The 17,201-nt window shown below is 35.5% G+C and overlaps 1 protein-coding gene across 1 annotated transcript in view; it reads left to right on the top strand.

The window, feature by feature from the left end:
* The first annotated feature begins 8,146 nt into the window (after positions 1–8,146).
* The window catches only part of LOC114334689 (uncharacterized), a 58,660-nt gene continuing 49,605 nt past the window's right edge, over positions 8,147–17,201 (top strand). The window contains exon 1 of the mRNA XM_028284790.2: positions 8,147–8,727. Within this exon, the coding sequence (XP_028140591.2) occupies positions 8,665–8,727 (63 nt within the window). The 5' untranslated portion in view covers positions 8,147–8,664. The remainder of the gene's footprint in view (positions 8,728–17,201) is intronic.

Raw genomic sequence — 17,201 nt, 5'->3', positions numbered from 1 at the left:
TACCTAAAATATTACAATCGACCTGCCGATTCGTTTGTTTCTTTATTAATCCGTGACCGGTGTATCCCTACCGAATAGAGAGTAGTCAAAAAGTCAGAGAAAAGTCGAGTTGACATTAAGACGCTGATGATAGGGGACAGACGGCCTTTTTTCATCAGAATAAAGACGAACGACGAAATAAGATAGCATATTTTTGATATAAAGCCGTTTTAGATGTTCAGTGTTAATTACCGTTTACATTAGTTGTTACATTAATCCTTGTAATTACGAGTTCTACAATAAAGTATTTGTTGTATCCTAAAATCGACCTGTGGCCAAATAATCAACCCTAGACAATCAGAAGATAAAAGCCTACATTTTGGGGACTCGTCCGGGATAGCAGATAGAAGACAGATATAATAAGGATAATCAGAGATATGGATTGAACGTGAGATCGACTGACGCTGACGTTTAGCCGCATATTGCCGTGCCGATATTGTTTTGAATGCTGATATGTTTTGAATGAAAACACAATGACGAACTCAAGCCGATGAAATGGTAATAACGAGTTAAACTAATAGAGACGATTTGCAAGGTAAGAGTTTTTTTTTTGCAACATTCTACCAAGAGACAGTGCCGGTTTAACACAGTCTGCCGCCCGGTGCTGATACGGATGCCACGCCCAGGCTCAAAAATATTTCTTAACTTTATTTCAATTAATAATTAAAACCGGTATAATTTGACTTAAACTTTCAATTGCTGTCAGCAGAATTGCTATTTTATTTTTTAATCAAACGTTATTCGCGTTCAAAAATTGCAATTTCTCGATTTTTTGAAAGTTCCACCGCGTTTATCTCGAAAACTATGCATCCTACTAAAAAACTTGTAAGAACATTTTTGCTTAGAATTACCCAAGAAATATAAAAAAATGTTTTATGTTGCGAAAAATCGATTTTATGTAATTCCTTAAGTTCTTTGTTTATAACAATCTTATCGACATCCGGATTAACTGTTACCCAAAAAATTCGTGTTCTACGGGTCAAAATACATAAAAAAACTTGGGTAAGTCCATCTAAATAAAGGAGCCCGTAGCACCCCCTCCTGGACACAGCACTAATTTGTTTATAAGCCAAAAAATTGTTTATAACTTTAAAACATTGCTGAGGCTGCTTCAATAATCCGATTTCAATTCTGTAAAGTGCATTAGATACCTAGGTGGAGTACTTCTTTATATGTAAAAAAATTGAAAAATCTTTGTATGTTCTAGTTTTTGTTGTGCAATATTTTAAAAAAATTTAATTTTTTAAAAAAAGTTTAGATTGCAAAATTATTATGCAAAATCTAGTAAGTTAATTTTAATGAAATTTGGTGTACGGTTTTAGCACATTAAAAAAAATTTCTAAGCGAATTAGGAAGGTTCCAAGTGTAACCTAAGTGATGGAAAATAATTGAATAAGGACAGGCTTGTTTTTCCCCCTAATTTTATATTTATTGCTATTTTGAAGCAACGGTGATAAATTAAGACATTTTTAACAAATCGCGTCTGATAGAAAATTTAATTATCTTTGTTTTATTCCTATAGGACTTTGTTCTAAAATGAATAGTTTTTAAGTTATAATCAAAAAAAGTAGAAAAAAAACGAAATATTTTGAAATTTTTAAATATTTTATCTTTTTATTAATGTTCGGGGTATACTTGAGAAGGAGCATAAATTAATTATTATTAACGAAGTTATCACCTAACTTTATCCGCAAAAATTTGAATGCCACCTCTCACATCCACCTAAAAACAGATTCTTACTGGTCTAATTATATTCTTAAACGCTGTAGAATGATATAATTTTACGGCGCGCGGCATGTTTGTACGTTATCTGACATTTAGATAACATAAACTGAACACAGTGCATAAACCATAAATATAGGTACGTCGACGTTAATAATAATAATTTATTTATAAATTATTGTTAAGTTTTCAAGTTAATGATAAAACAGAAAAATTTTTATTATTATATCATGTGGATTTGTATGCAAACTTTATTTTACCATAATCATATAATTTCGGAACAGCACGCGCTTCGCGCGTACCGCCCTAGAACCTTCAACCGCCCGGTGCTACAGCACCCAAAAGACCCCTGGTTAAACCGGCGCTGCCAAGAGACTAAGACGATAAGAAGATTGAACGTTATGTTTTCAATGACATTTCCCTTTTGTTGATGTGCTGATGCAACAGAAAATTCAGATGAACTTTGAAAACACGTTTTAAGAAAAAGTTTTTTTTATGAATGAACGATTAATTGATCTTGATTTAATTTCGTGTCCATTATAAAAACATTCTCGTATATTTTTTGTTGACGATATATTTTCGTTTTAAGATTAGGAAAACGTTAATTTTTGTAGGTTTTATAGCACAAATATGCATTACTAAGGTTATTTCATTTTTTGAAAAGGTTTAATTTTTGCATGCTTTAGTTTTTTACGTAGTTATAAATATTTCTTTTGATATTGTTGAATATTTTTTGAAAATATTTTATTATGGCAACTTTAGGTTCTATTCGTAATATTGGCTATAATATTACTCACGCTAAGTTGAGAGTTGTTAAAATTTTGCATTACATTTCCTGTTTGCATTACGTGCTTTTCCTGGTTTTCGGCTCGACGACACTTCCGAACAATTTTTGAGTAAATGTAACGATGTAAGTGAAAAATTTGATCTTCCTGATTTAATTGCGATATGCCAAATTCTTGATTTAAATTATAAAAATGAGAAGCATGACGTGGTTGTTCGCATTTGTTCCTTTTTGAATACCTTCATTAACGACGACGAAACTGAAGATGACGAAGAGGAGGATGACGTATCAGATATAGACGACGAAAGACGAAAGGAAGAAAAAAGACAACTGGAAGACAAAAAAGACGAATGCAAGAAGAAAAACGACGATTGGAAGACGAAAGACGGGAAAATGATGAAAGACGAGAAAAAGAAAAACGACGATTGGAAGACGAAAGACGGGAAAATGATGAAAGACGAGAAAAAGAGAAACGACGATTGGAAGAAGAAAGACGAAAAGACGATGAAAGACGCGCAAAAGACGATGAAAGACTTGAAGAAGAAGAAAGACGAAGACGTGAAAGAAGAAACGACGAGCTTAGACGAAGACGCGAAGGGCGAAATTATGACGAAAGACGACAAATATGTGATGAAAGACGTAGATATGAACGAAGTAATGACGAAGAAAGACGAAGATACGAAGACAGACGATATGACGAAGATATTCACGTATATGAAGAAATTGGAGAAATAAGCTATAGCGCAAGCAATAACGCTGAAATGAGATCCGCGAATAATGGAGCGACTGGTACAAGACTAATCATTTGCATTAAGTTTTAGAGACGTGGAAGACAGCATAAGATTATTTAATGGAAAAGATGAATATCCTATTCGCACGTGGATTATCGAGTTTGAAGAAGTAGCTGAGATAACAGCATGGAACGACTTACAAAAATTAATCTACGCAAAAAAATGTTTAAAAGGACTTGCCAAACTGTTTGTGCAGTCAGAAAAAGGCATCAGAAGTTGGCCTGATTTGAAGAGATGTTTAATCGAAGAATTCGGAGTACATGTAAATAGTGCACAGATACATAAGATGTTGATGACGAGACGAAAAAAATCTGATGAGACTGTACAAGAATACATGATTAAAATGAGAGAAATAGCTAATAGAGCTTACTTAGAACAAGAAGTTGTTATAGAATACATAATTGATGGAATATAAGACGAATCATTCAATAAACTAGTGCTATATGGAGCAAAAGATTTTGCAGACTTTAAGGAGAAAATTAAACTGTATGAGAGGATACACGGCAAGGAGACTACTGGGCAAGCTCAAGGCTTTAGAGCAAATAAAGAAGGATCTAAGAAAAACGAGGACATCGTTAAAAAGGAGAAAAGAGAGAAGAATGACAGGAAAAGAGAGAACAACATTACTTGTTTTAATTGTGGAAATAGAGGTCACAGATCTAAGGACTGTCCAGATAAGTCCAAGGGAACGAAGTGTTTTAGCTGCAACAAATATGGCCACGTTTCAAGTAAATGTCCCAATAAAAAATCGACGAAGGCTACTACAGAAAACACAGCTTTGAATGTAATTGAGGTTCAGCCAAAAACAGCGCTTAAACTTACAATTAATCAGATCACACTAACAGCTTTATTTGACACCAGAAGTGATATATGTACGATAAGAGAAGATGTGTATGACAAATTTTTTAATGATATTTGTTTAACACCCGACACCATAATGTTGAAAGGCTTAGGAGAAAATGCGAAAGTTAATACATTAGGATCATTCTCGACACAAGCTGACGTTAACGATGAGAAGTTTGATCTAAAATTTCATATTATCCCAGAAGCTGCGACATCTTTTCAAGCAATAATTGGAAATAATATTTTACAACAAGCATCTGTTAGTATAAGAGATGATGGGATAGTAATGTACAAGAGGACGGACGAAAACTTTATTATGCACATTATGCTTGACGAAAAAGATAAAGAAAAGGAAGTAAAAGTAGCACATATTGACGACGAAAAACATAGAGAATCTGTTAGGCAGTTAATGGAAAGTTATGAACCAAAGAAAACGAAGACGACAGAAATTAAAATGAAAATTGTCTTAAAAAACGAGGAACCAATTTATGAAAGACCCAGACGATTATCTGTTCCTGAAAAAGAAGAGGTAGATAGGAAGATAAATGAATGGTTAGACGAAGGCATAATTAAACCTAGTTGTTCGGATTTTGCCAGCGCAGTAGTATTGGAAAAGAAGAAGGACGGTCGAACAAGAATTTGCTGCGATTATAGAAAAGTAAAATTTAGGTTTGACGACAAGCAAAAGAAGGCTTTTGAAACACCAAAGGAAAAACAAATAGGTGAGCCAGTGTTACACATTTATCGACAAGGTGCTTATACGGAACTTCACACTGATGCAAGCCAGCATGGTTATTAGACAAGGCGAAAACGGCGGGTTCGAAGGGAAAAATATTCCCATGAGATTTTTTTGCATAATCACATTCGTGAGACATCCCAGAATAAGGTTCAAGAAGTCGCCCACGTGAAAAGTGGGCCAATTTTTTTTTAACAATTTTTTTTTTAATCAACTTGCAAGAATCAATATTTTTGGCCCGAACAATTTTTTCTTTAATTTGTTGGACCATTCTGGACAAAAAAGGTCTCTTATAATTTTTCTCTAAAGTTGATCGTTTTCGACTTCTAAGCAATTTAAAATTGAAAGAAACGAAAAATGGCGATTTTCAAGGCTTAATAACTCGGTTAAAAGTTATTATTATGAAAGTCAATATATGATTAAATCAAATTTTAAAGCCCCCCCCTACAAGATCCTGAAGAAATTTTTGTCATTATTTTATTACTACGCTGTTATTTTTAAGACATAATAATAAGCGCCATGCACGTGTGTGGCTGCTGTAAATGCTGAGTGCGAGAGAGAAGCCATTCCAGCAGTCTAATTGTGCATCTTACTCGCACTCACATTTACAGCCGAGTCAATACGATCTAACTGCTCATTGTTATTAATTAAAAATAACAGCTTAGTAGTAAATTAATGACACATATTTCTTCAGGATCATGTAGCGGCGACTTTAAACTTTGATTTAGTCACTTTCTGACTTTCATAATAAGAATTTTTAACCGAGTTATTAAGTCTTAAAAATTGCCATTTTCGCGTTTTTCAAATTTTAAATTGCTTATAACTCGAAAAAGATCAACTTTAGAGAAAAATTATAAGAAACCTTTTTTATCCAGAATGGTCCAAAAAACCTAAAAAAAATTAGTCCGGGCCAAACATATTGATTTTTGCAATTTCATTAAAAACAATTGTTAAAAAAAAATTGGCCCACTTTTCACGTGGGCGACTTCTGAACCTTATTCTGGGATGTCTCACGAATGTGATTATGCAAAAATATCTCATGGGAATATTTTTCCCAACGATCCCGCCGTTTCCGCCTTGTCTATATGGAGCATGTTTACTACAGCGGTCTATTGATGATTCCAAGCTCCACCCAATATATTATATGAGTAAAAAAACCACACCAGCGGAAGAGAAGTACACCAGTTACGAGCTAGAGGTACTCGCTATTATAAGAGCGGTGAAGAAGTTTAGAATATATTTACTTGGGAACAAATTCAAAATTGTTACAGATTGTGATGCCTTTAAGCGAACTATGGACAAGAAGGACCTTACAACAAGAGTTGCACGATGGGCACTGATGCTAGAGGAGTACCAGTATGAAATTGAGCATAGAAAAGGTACTCAGATGTCTCACGTGGATACTCTTAGCCGATATCCAAAAGTTTTAACGGTTACAGAAGAAGATGGTATAATACAAAGAATTAAAGTGGCTCAGGATAAAGACGAGCACATCAAGGCGATAAAACGAATAATGAAGATTTTTACTTAGAGCACGAAATATTATACAAGTATGTCAATGGATTAAAACTGTTAGTTGTACCGAGAAATATGCAGACTGAGATAATAAGAAGTCACGAGATAGGACATTTTTCTAAGAGAAAAACTGAGGAAGTAATAGTTAAAGACTTTTATATACCAAAGATAAAAGAGAAAGTTAAAAATGTTATTTCTAACTGTATAGCATGTATATTAGGAAGCAAAAAGGAGGGAAAAAAAGAAGGAACACTTAATCCCATACCAAAACTAGATGGTCCACTGCACACATACCATGCGGATCATTTGGGTCCATTGCAGTTACAAGTAAGAATTATCAGCATATACTTGTAATAATAGACGATTTCACCAAATTTGTTTGGCTTTACCCGACGAAGTCGACAACGACGAAAGAAGTTATAAGTTGTCTTGAAAAGCAACGAAGAATATTTGGAAACCCTTCTCGAATGATAACCGACCGAGGTACAGCATTTCGATCAGAGGAATTTGACAGATATTGCCAAGAGGAAAAGATTCAACATGTTCTAGTCACAACTGGAGTGCCACGAGGAAACGGTCAGGTTGAACGAGTGAATAGAACAATTATCCCTGTTCTTACGAAATTGAGTTTAGAAGAAGCTACGAAATGGTATAAGAATGTTGACAGGGTACAAAGTGCATTGAACTCTACTTATCAACGAAGTATAGGTACTACACCTTTCGAAGTATTGGTTGGCGTAAAAATGAAAAATAAAGAAGACATTCGAATCAGAGAACTCAAGATACCGTGGGTCGACAATGAAAGTGACGAATCCGAGTCGGATTCTGAATAGGATGGCCGAGTGTAGGATTACATTCGTTTAAGTTATTTAATTTTATCATAAACGCGAGCCGAAAGCCAGTTAAGTGGCATTTCCCTAATAATAAAAAAACGCGATAGATCTATAGGTTCAACATATCATGGCCAAGTGACAGTAGTCAAAAAGTCAGAGAAAAGTCGAGTTGACATTAAGACGCTGATGATAGGGGACAGACGGCCTTTTTTCATCAGAATAAAGACGAACGACGAAATAAGATAGCATATTTTTGATATAAAGCCGTTTTAGATGTTCAGTGTTAATTACCGTTTACATTAGTTGTTACATTATCCTTGTAATTACGAGTTCTACAATAAAGTATTTGTTGTATCCTAAAATCGACCTGTGGCCAAATAATCAACCCTAGACTATCAGAAGATAAAAGCCTACATTATTGTATAAGCCTGACCGGACATAGATTCTTGTTTTTTTCTTTAACAATAGATAGCAATAGGGCTAGATAGACCATAAACAAATATTTTAATTCAACGATAATCCCGATAATAATATATGGTGATTCGAAAGATGAAGAACCTTTCATAAACGACAGTGACAATGATTAAGTATATGCTACAATATTGGCTTTATGAAGCTTTTTAGAGGAAAAAAATCTTTATTTTTAAAGCTACTAAAAATTAATACATGTTAAACTTATTAAATTTGAAATTTAACTCAGTTGAAGTTCTTGAATATCGTATTACAAGGTAAATGTTGAGATTTTTACTTTTATATTGATCATTTCTTTAACAAGCTTTAAGAATAGCTCTCTGTAGATTTATTTGAAATATTATAACTAAAAACGTGTATGACGGATCTACTCACGAACGTTCTAGCGTTCTAGTTACTTTGGTTGGCGCGCCTATCGAAATTGTAGTAGCCACATTCATGTTTAAAAATATCAAAAATGATCATTATATTGTACGTATGTTTCCTTCTTTTAAAAATGACACTCATATTTGTTAACTAAACTATTCTGATTTTCAATGTATTTCTCATTTCCGGATGCGATATTCCCAACGTTTTACATCTTTTATCAGTAAACAGTTTATCTTCTTCAGCTAAATATTTTGCATTTAGATAATATAGACACTATTCATTTTATTGTGCGCAAAAAAATTCATTTGATTATTGACAGTAAACAACAATTTACAAAAATAGTTCAAATAGGTAATACAAATATAACATATTTGTAAAAATAAAATATATTGTATTTTTATATTCGTCATCAAACAATTGATGTATTAACGCACTTCGCGTAAAATTTGTAAGGAAATCTCTTGAGGATGTGGTTAAGCATAATGAAGCATTTGGTAGATTAATTGTTTGACTTTAGTTTATGTAAGTATTTACCTAAGCAGTTAATATAGTGAAACAAAAATGAAGGCAATTTCCAATATATTTACGTTTAATCATCAGGACTTAGTATCTTTTTTGCAAAAGGTAAGTACAATTATTATTTATTAGTATTATTATATTTATTAGTATTAAGTTCCAGTAATAATTTGTTTGTAAAATATGGTTGGTTTGAATTGGGTGAAATATAAACAATTTGCGATATTTGACAGTCTGATCTAACTACACTTCTCCAAGAAATTAGTGCACCACCTTAACAATTGGTCATTTTGATGTCTTGAATTTCCTAGACCTGTTGTCCGATTTAAGTGATTTTTGTAAGATCTTACCGCTGTATAGTTGCTTCTTCTAAAGGTATCTATCTATCTAGTTGACGTTAGACCAGTCCACTTCCTAAGATTGGCCAGCCAGGATATACGTCTACGTCCAGGGCCTCTCCTGCCCTCAATCTTGCCTTGTAGAATCAACTGTAGCAGTCGGTATTTATCATTACGCATAATGTGGCCGAAGTAAGCCAATTTTTTGTTCTTCACGGTGTTAATAATTTCTTTGTCTTTTCTTAGCCTCTGGAGAATAGTTATGTTAGAGGTCCGTGAAATTGGCCCGAAAAAGTCCGGAAAAAACATGTGACCGATGCCGCTCGATTGTCCATTGATTGTCCACGTTTGTCCACTGTGTTATTTCGTTAGTCCACCCATCAATTTTTTTTATAAACAAAAAATTTTTTTCGGGCTTTCACAAATCCACAAATTTTCGAAAATTCAAAAATTCTCTTGCTATAATTGTTTGTCCACCGCATACTTTGTCCACCCACCGATATTTTTAAAATAAAAAAATTTTTGTATTTATATTGCTTACGGATAATAGGACAGTACTGCTAAAAAAGTACTTCAGACTCCATTAGAATGAATGTTTATGCGGGGCCCGAATCCCAACTACCCGTTTGTACACCCCTCGCAGCGTTTGTCCAACCCCTTAAGAGCAAAACAACCTCCTTGAAGACTTTAATTTATTTTCTTTTATTCACAACGGGGACCAAGTTCAAGTCTGCCTAAAAACCCATTTAAACGTTATTTCAGGTTCAGAATACCAACAACCCGTTTGTCCACCCATTCGCAGCGTTTGTCCAACCCCTTAAAGTGCCAAACCACCCCCCTGGAGATTGTAATTAATTTTATAATTATCAACTTCACGTCCGCTTAAATGCATATTTAAACGTTAATTCGTGGGTAGAATTCCAACTACCTGTTTGTCCACCCCCTGCAGCGTTTGTCCAACCCACAAAGTGCGAGACCAACTACCTGGAGATTGTAATTATTTTTTTTTTATTTTTAATTCGGGCAATCATATCCGCTAGAATGCGTATTTAAACATTAATTCCGGATCAGAATCCCAACTACCCCTTTGTCCACCTCTTCGCAGCGTTTGTCCAACCACTTAAAGGGCAAAACGACCCCCTGGAGATTGTAATTATTTTTTTAATTCTCAATTCGAGCTAACTTCACGTTCGCTCAAATGCGTATTTAAACGTTAATTTAGGAGCAGTATCTTAACTACCCGTTTGTCCACCCCTTCGCAGCGTTTGTCCACCCCCTTAACCCGGGAGCAGTCGCGCTCTTTTCTGTAACGTAAATAGTCGCCCGTAGAGAAAAAATCTCACAATATAGATTTAAATTCAAATTTAAATAATTAAATAATAATAATAATATAAAAAAAATGAAAGAATTAAAATAAATAAGTACTTATATGTGTAAGTCATTATTATCAAATAGGTCATTCATATTCAAAAATATAATGAGAGTATAACAGATATCTCATAAGATTTTAGTTAGTAAACAAATTTAGTTCGGCTAATAGATTAAGTCCACAGTCAAGAAATCTGATAGCACACACACACACACACACACACACACAGACACACACACACACACACACACACACACACACACACACACACACACACACACACACACACACACACACACACACACACACACACACACACACACACACACACACACACACACACACACACACACACACACACACACACACACACACACACACACACACACACACACACACACACACACACACACACACACACACACACACACACACACACACACACACACACACACACACACACACACACACACACACACACACACACACACACACACACACACACACACACACACACACACACACACACACACACACACACACACACACACACACACACACACACACACACACACACACACACACACACACACACACACACACACACACACACACACACACACACACACACACACACACACACACACACACACACACACACACACACACACACACACACACACACACACACACACACACACACACACACACACACACACACACACACACACACACACACACACACACACACACACACACACACACACACACACACACACACACACACACACACACACACACACACACACACACACACACACACACACACACACACACACACACACACACACACACACACACACACACACACACACACACACACACACACACACACACACACACACACACACACACACACACACACACACACACACACACACACACACACACACACACACACACACACACACACACACACACACACACACACACACACACACACACACACACACACACACACACACACACACACACACACACACACACACACACACACACACACACACACACACACACACACACACACACACACACACACACACACACACACACACACACACACACACACACACACACACACACACACACACACACACACACACACACACACACACACACACACACACACACACACACACACACACACACACACACACACACACACACACACACACACACACACACACACACACACACACACACACACACACACACACACACACACACACACACACACACACACACACACACACACACACACACACACACACACACACACACACACACACACACACACACACACACACACACACACACACACACACACACACACACACACACACACACACACACACACACACACACACACACACACACACACACACACACACACACACACACACACACACACACACACACACACACACACACACACACACACACACACACACACACACACACACACACACACACACACACACACACACACACACACACACACACACACACACACACACACACACACCACACCACACCACACCACACCGCACACAAATGTAAATCACATTTCTATTTTATAATATTTTAATTTATTTATTTATAATATTTTATTTAATTGTTATGTTAAAATTATCTATTTCTAACAATTTTAAAGCTAATTAGTTCTCACAAAAGCCGTAAATTCCACACAAAAAAATAAAAAAAAAAATTTTCGCATTACTACGATCTTCCTTGAGGTACTTACGAGTGGAAAGCAGTTCTGAAAAATTTTTCATCGAGTTTCATCAGGGAAATTGATAAAATGTGAGATTTTTTCTCACGGCGCGACTGCTCCCGATTAAAGTGCGAAACTACCACCGTGGAAATTGTAATTGTTTTTTTTATTTCTCAATTCGGGCTAAATTTGCGTCAACTTAAATGCGGTATTTAAACGTTAGTTCGGGGCCCTAATTATCATTTAAATACGGATTTAAGTGGACGTGAAGTGTGAAGTTAGCCCGAATTGAGAATTAAAAAAATAATACAATCCTAGGGAGGTCGTTTTGGACTTAGATAAGGCGTTGGACAAACACTGTGAATGGGTGGACAAACGGGTTTTTGGGATTCTGTCCCCGAATTAACGTTTAATTATGCAATTAAGCGGACGTGAAGTTAGCCCGAATTGACAATTAAAAAAATAATTACAATTAACAGAGGGTATTTTCACACTTTCAGGGGTTGGACAAACGCTGCGAAGGGCCGGACAAACGGGTAGTTGGGATTCTGAACCTGAAATAACTTTTAAATACGCATTTAAGCGGACGTAAAGTTAGCCCGAATTGAGAATTAAAAAAAAATATAATCTCCACGGGGGTCGTTTCGCACTTTCAGGGGTTGGACAAACGCTGCGAAGGGGTGGACAAACTTGTAGTTGGGATTCTGTCCCCGAATTAACGTTTAAATACACATTTAAACGGATTTGAAGTTAGCCCGAATTGAGAATTAAAAAAAATTGTATCTCCAGTGGAGTCGTTTCGCACTTTAAGGGGGTGGACACATGCTGCGAGGGGCTGGACAAACGGGTAGTTAATATTCTGAACCTGAAATAACGTTTAAATACGCATTTAAGCGGACGTAAAGTTAGCCCGAATTGAGAATAAAAAAATACAATCTCCTGGGGACTCGTTTCACAATTTAAGGGGTTGGATAAACGTTGCGAAGGGGTGGACAAACTTGTAGTTGGGATTCTGTCCCCGAATTGACGTTTAAATACGCATTTAAGCGGACGTGAAGTTAGTCTGAATTGAGAATTAAAAAAAAAATAATTACAATCTCCAGGCGGGTCGTTTCGCATTTTAAGGGGTTGGACAAACGCTGCGAAAGAGTGGACAAACGGATAGTTCGGATTCTGCCCCCGAATTAACGTTTAAATACGTATTAAAGTAAACGTGAAGTAAGCCCGAATTGAGAAATAAAAAAAATTTACAATTAACAGGGGGGTGGTTACGCACTTTAAGGGGTTGGACAAACGCTGCGAAGGTGTGGACAAACGTGTAGTTGGGATTCTGTCCACGAATTAATGTTTAAATACGCATTTAAGCGGACGTGAAGTTAGCCCGAATTGAGAATTTAAAAAAATAATAACAATCTCCAGGGGGGTCGTTTCGCACTTAAAGTGGTTGGACAAACGCTGCGAAGGGGTGGACAAACGTGTAGTTGGGATTCTGTCCCCGAATTAACGTTTAAATATTCATTTGGACGGACGTGAAGTTAGCCCGAATTGAGAATTTAAAAAAATAATTACACTCTCCAGGGGGGTCGTTTCGCACTTTAAGGGGTTGGACAAACGCTGCGAAGGAGTGGACAAACGGGTAGTTGGGATTCTGAACTCGAAATAACGTTTAAATACGCATTTAAGCGGACGTGAAGTTAGCCCGAATTGAGAATTAAAAAAAAAATCAATCTCCAGGGGGGTTGTTTCGCAATTTAAGGGGTTGGACAAACGCTGCGAAAGGGTGGACAAACGTGTAGTTGAGATTCTGAACCTAAAATAACGTTTAAATGCGTTTTTAAGCGGACGTGAACTTGGCCCGGGTTGAGAATTAAAAAAAATAAATTAAAGTCTTCACGGGGGTTGTTTTGCACTGTAAGAGGTTGGACACACGCTGCCAGGGTGTGGACAAATGGGTAGTTGAGATTCTGCCCACGCAGAAACATTCATTCTAATGGAATCTGAAGTACTTTTTTAGCAGTCCTATTATCCGTAAGCAATATATATATATAAAAAAAAATATTTTAAAAATATCAGTGGGTGGACAAAAAAAATTATGTGGTGGACAAACAATATAGCAAGAGAGTTTTTAAATTTTCGAAAATTTGTGGATTTGTGAAGTTAGCCCGAAAAAAAATTTTTGTTTATAAAAAAAATTATGGGTGGATTAACGAAATATCACAGTGGACAATCGAATGGCGGCGGTCACATTTTTTTCCCGACTTTTTCGGGCTACCTTCACGAACCTTTATGTTAGTTGTGTGGTGTATATATGAGACTCTCAACATACGTCGCGTCGGTAGAATTACACTTCAAACTCCTCGAATCGTTTTATGACATCTTCTATAAGACTCCAGCTTTCTACTCCGTAGAGGACGACACTAAAGATGTAACATCTAAGAAATCTTATGCGTACATTGATAGTTAAAGATAAGTTGCAGAGAATCTTCTTACGACTGTTAAGAGAGCTTCTGGATTTTTCAATACTAGCTTTTATTTCGTAGCTATGATTCCAGGTATCCTTAATATTGCAGCCCAAATAGCATGTTTTCTGTACTTCTTTCTAACGGTGTATTGTTTATTATAATTTGGGCCTTTATGTTGGTGTTCTTACTAACGATCATTATTTTTGTCTTCTTGCAATGTAATTTTAGGCCGTATTTGTGACATGTTTCTACAACATTATCCATCATCCTTTGGACCCCTGCGCACTATCTGCCAGCAATACTGTATCGTCTGCATATCTAATATTGTCAATAAGTTGTCATTTTTACTGCAATACCATCTTCTGATTCGTCTAAAGTCTCTTTAAAGATGTTTTCAGAGTATATCTTAAATAATGCTGGTGACAGTACCTATGCAACCTTGTCTAATTACTTTACCGACTGTGATCATTTCTCATGGTTCATTTTCGAGTCAAACTGTTGCTTTTTGTTGGAGATATAAGTTTGAAACCAGTCTTACGTTCTTACCATCGTGTCCTGATGTTTTTAAGATATCGATTAGTTTCTAATGTGTGACTCATTTAGTTCTTTAATATTGTTGTTAGACAGGTAAATTGTCATTGTATACCGGGTGTAGGTACTAATCAAACTCTGTTTCTCAAAGTTTGCAACACTGTGTGGAATATTTTAGCATCTATAAACTAGTGAAATGAATACTCAAATATAGCATCAGGTTTTCTTAACATGATGTTTTTTTATTCATTCGCTTATGTAGGATAATAAAAAAAATTAGGTACTTTAAGAACTAGCCATATTTTTTATCGACATAAGCACATTACCTGCTTAGTTTACTAAACAACCCTAATGTAAGCTATGAGAAATCGACAATTTGATAAATGTCAAATTGTCAACAGTCAAAAAGTGAAAATTTGTAAATTTATTATTTAAAGTTCCAACAATTAAGTCAGTAATTTTTGTTGTTGTTTGGTGGAAAAGGAACGCCCTACAAGGAATTTGTCTCGCGATGAGTGTGCTCAAGCTGTGACTATTAGCTACCATGCTATCAGCTCCATATACAGGGTGTAACAAAAATACAGGTCATAAATTTAATCACATATTCTGGGACCAAAAATAGTTCGATTGAACCTAACTTACCTTAGTACAAATGTGCACATAAAAAAAGTTACAGCCCTTTGAAGTTACAAAATGAAAATCGATTTTTTCCAATATATCGAAAACTATTGGAGATTTTTTATTGTAAATGAACATGTGGCATTCTTATGGCAGTAGTATCTTAAGAAAAAATTATAGTGAAATTTAGACGCTCCATAAAAATTTTATGGAGGTTTTGTTCCTTTAAACCATCCCAAACGTAGTTTCAATTTAATTATTATTGTAGTACCATCAGTTAAACACAATGCTTTAAAAACTTCTTTGCCTCTTAGTACTTTTTCGAAAAGTCAGTATTTATCGAGATATTTTGCATATTTGTCAAATCCGCCACATATTTGTATATGGCTAAGTACGATTATGGAGACTTGATAATAATAGGAAAATTTATTTATGATTTAAATTTTTAGGCATATTTTGAACCAAATTAAAAAAGAAGCCACATTTCGATAAAAGGTGCCTTATCGAAAAAATACAAAGAAGCAAAAAAGTTTTAAAAACACTGTGTTTAACTAATGGTATCGCAGTAATAGTTTAATTGGAACGTACACAACCATTTGGGAGGTTTAAAGGAACAAAACCCCCATAAAATCTCTATGTAAACATATTAGAAAAGAAGCCGCAACTCGATAAAAACTGCCTTGTCGAAAAAATACTAAGAACCAAAAAAGTTTTAAAAATATTGAATTTAACTAATAGTATCACAATAATAATTTAATTGGAACGTACACAAAAGTTTGGGTGGGTTTAAGGGAACAAAACCCCCATAACATTTTTGTGAGGTGCACAAATTTCACTATAATTTTTCTTTAAGATATTCCTCCCATAAAAATGCCACATGTTTATTTTCAATAAAAAATCTCTAATAGTTTTCGATATATTGGAAAAAATCGATTTTCATTTTGTAACTTCAAAGCGCTGTACCTTTTTTTATGTGCATATTTGTACTAAGGTAAGTTAGGTTCATTCGAACTATTTTTGGTCCCAGAATAGGTGATTTAATTTATGACCTGTATTTTTGTTACACCCTGTATATTGGTAAAAATTGTTTGCTAATGCAAGACCACGTTGCACCAACTGTAACCGAATATTTACAATCCCGATCGAACATTTGTGGGGCATAATTGACAGAAGACCACGACAGCGTTTGCCACCTCGTAGAACCTTACAAGAGGTAAAAAAAGTAGCTCTCGAGATATGGAATGATATTAATCAAGACCAAATAGCAAATCTCATTTGTAATATAAAAGTAGGTACATATATCTTTGACTATCGAACATAAGCGAATGAATCAAAAAACAAAATATTAAGGAAGCCTAAGGCTACAATTGAGTTTTAATTTCAACATTTTATATGCTAGAATATTCCACAATGTTCCGAACTTTTAGAACAAAACACAGTATGATTGTTACACCCCGTATACAATGACATTTACCTGTCTAACAACATTA

The sequence above is a fragment of the Diabrotica virgifera genome, chromosome 2 (assembly GCF_917563875.1).
Source record: "Diabrotica virgifera virgifera chromosome 2, PGI_DIABVI_V3a".
NCBI lineage: Eukaryota > Metazoa > Arthropoda > Insecta > Coleoptera > Chrysomelidae > Diabrotica > Diabrotica virgifera.
This window is presented reverse-complemented; position numbering and strand designations above follow the sequence as displayed.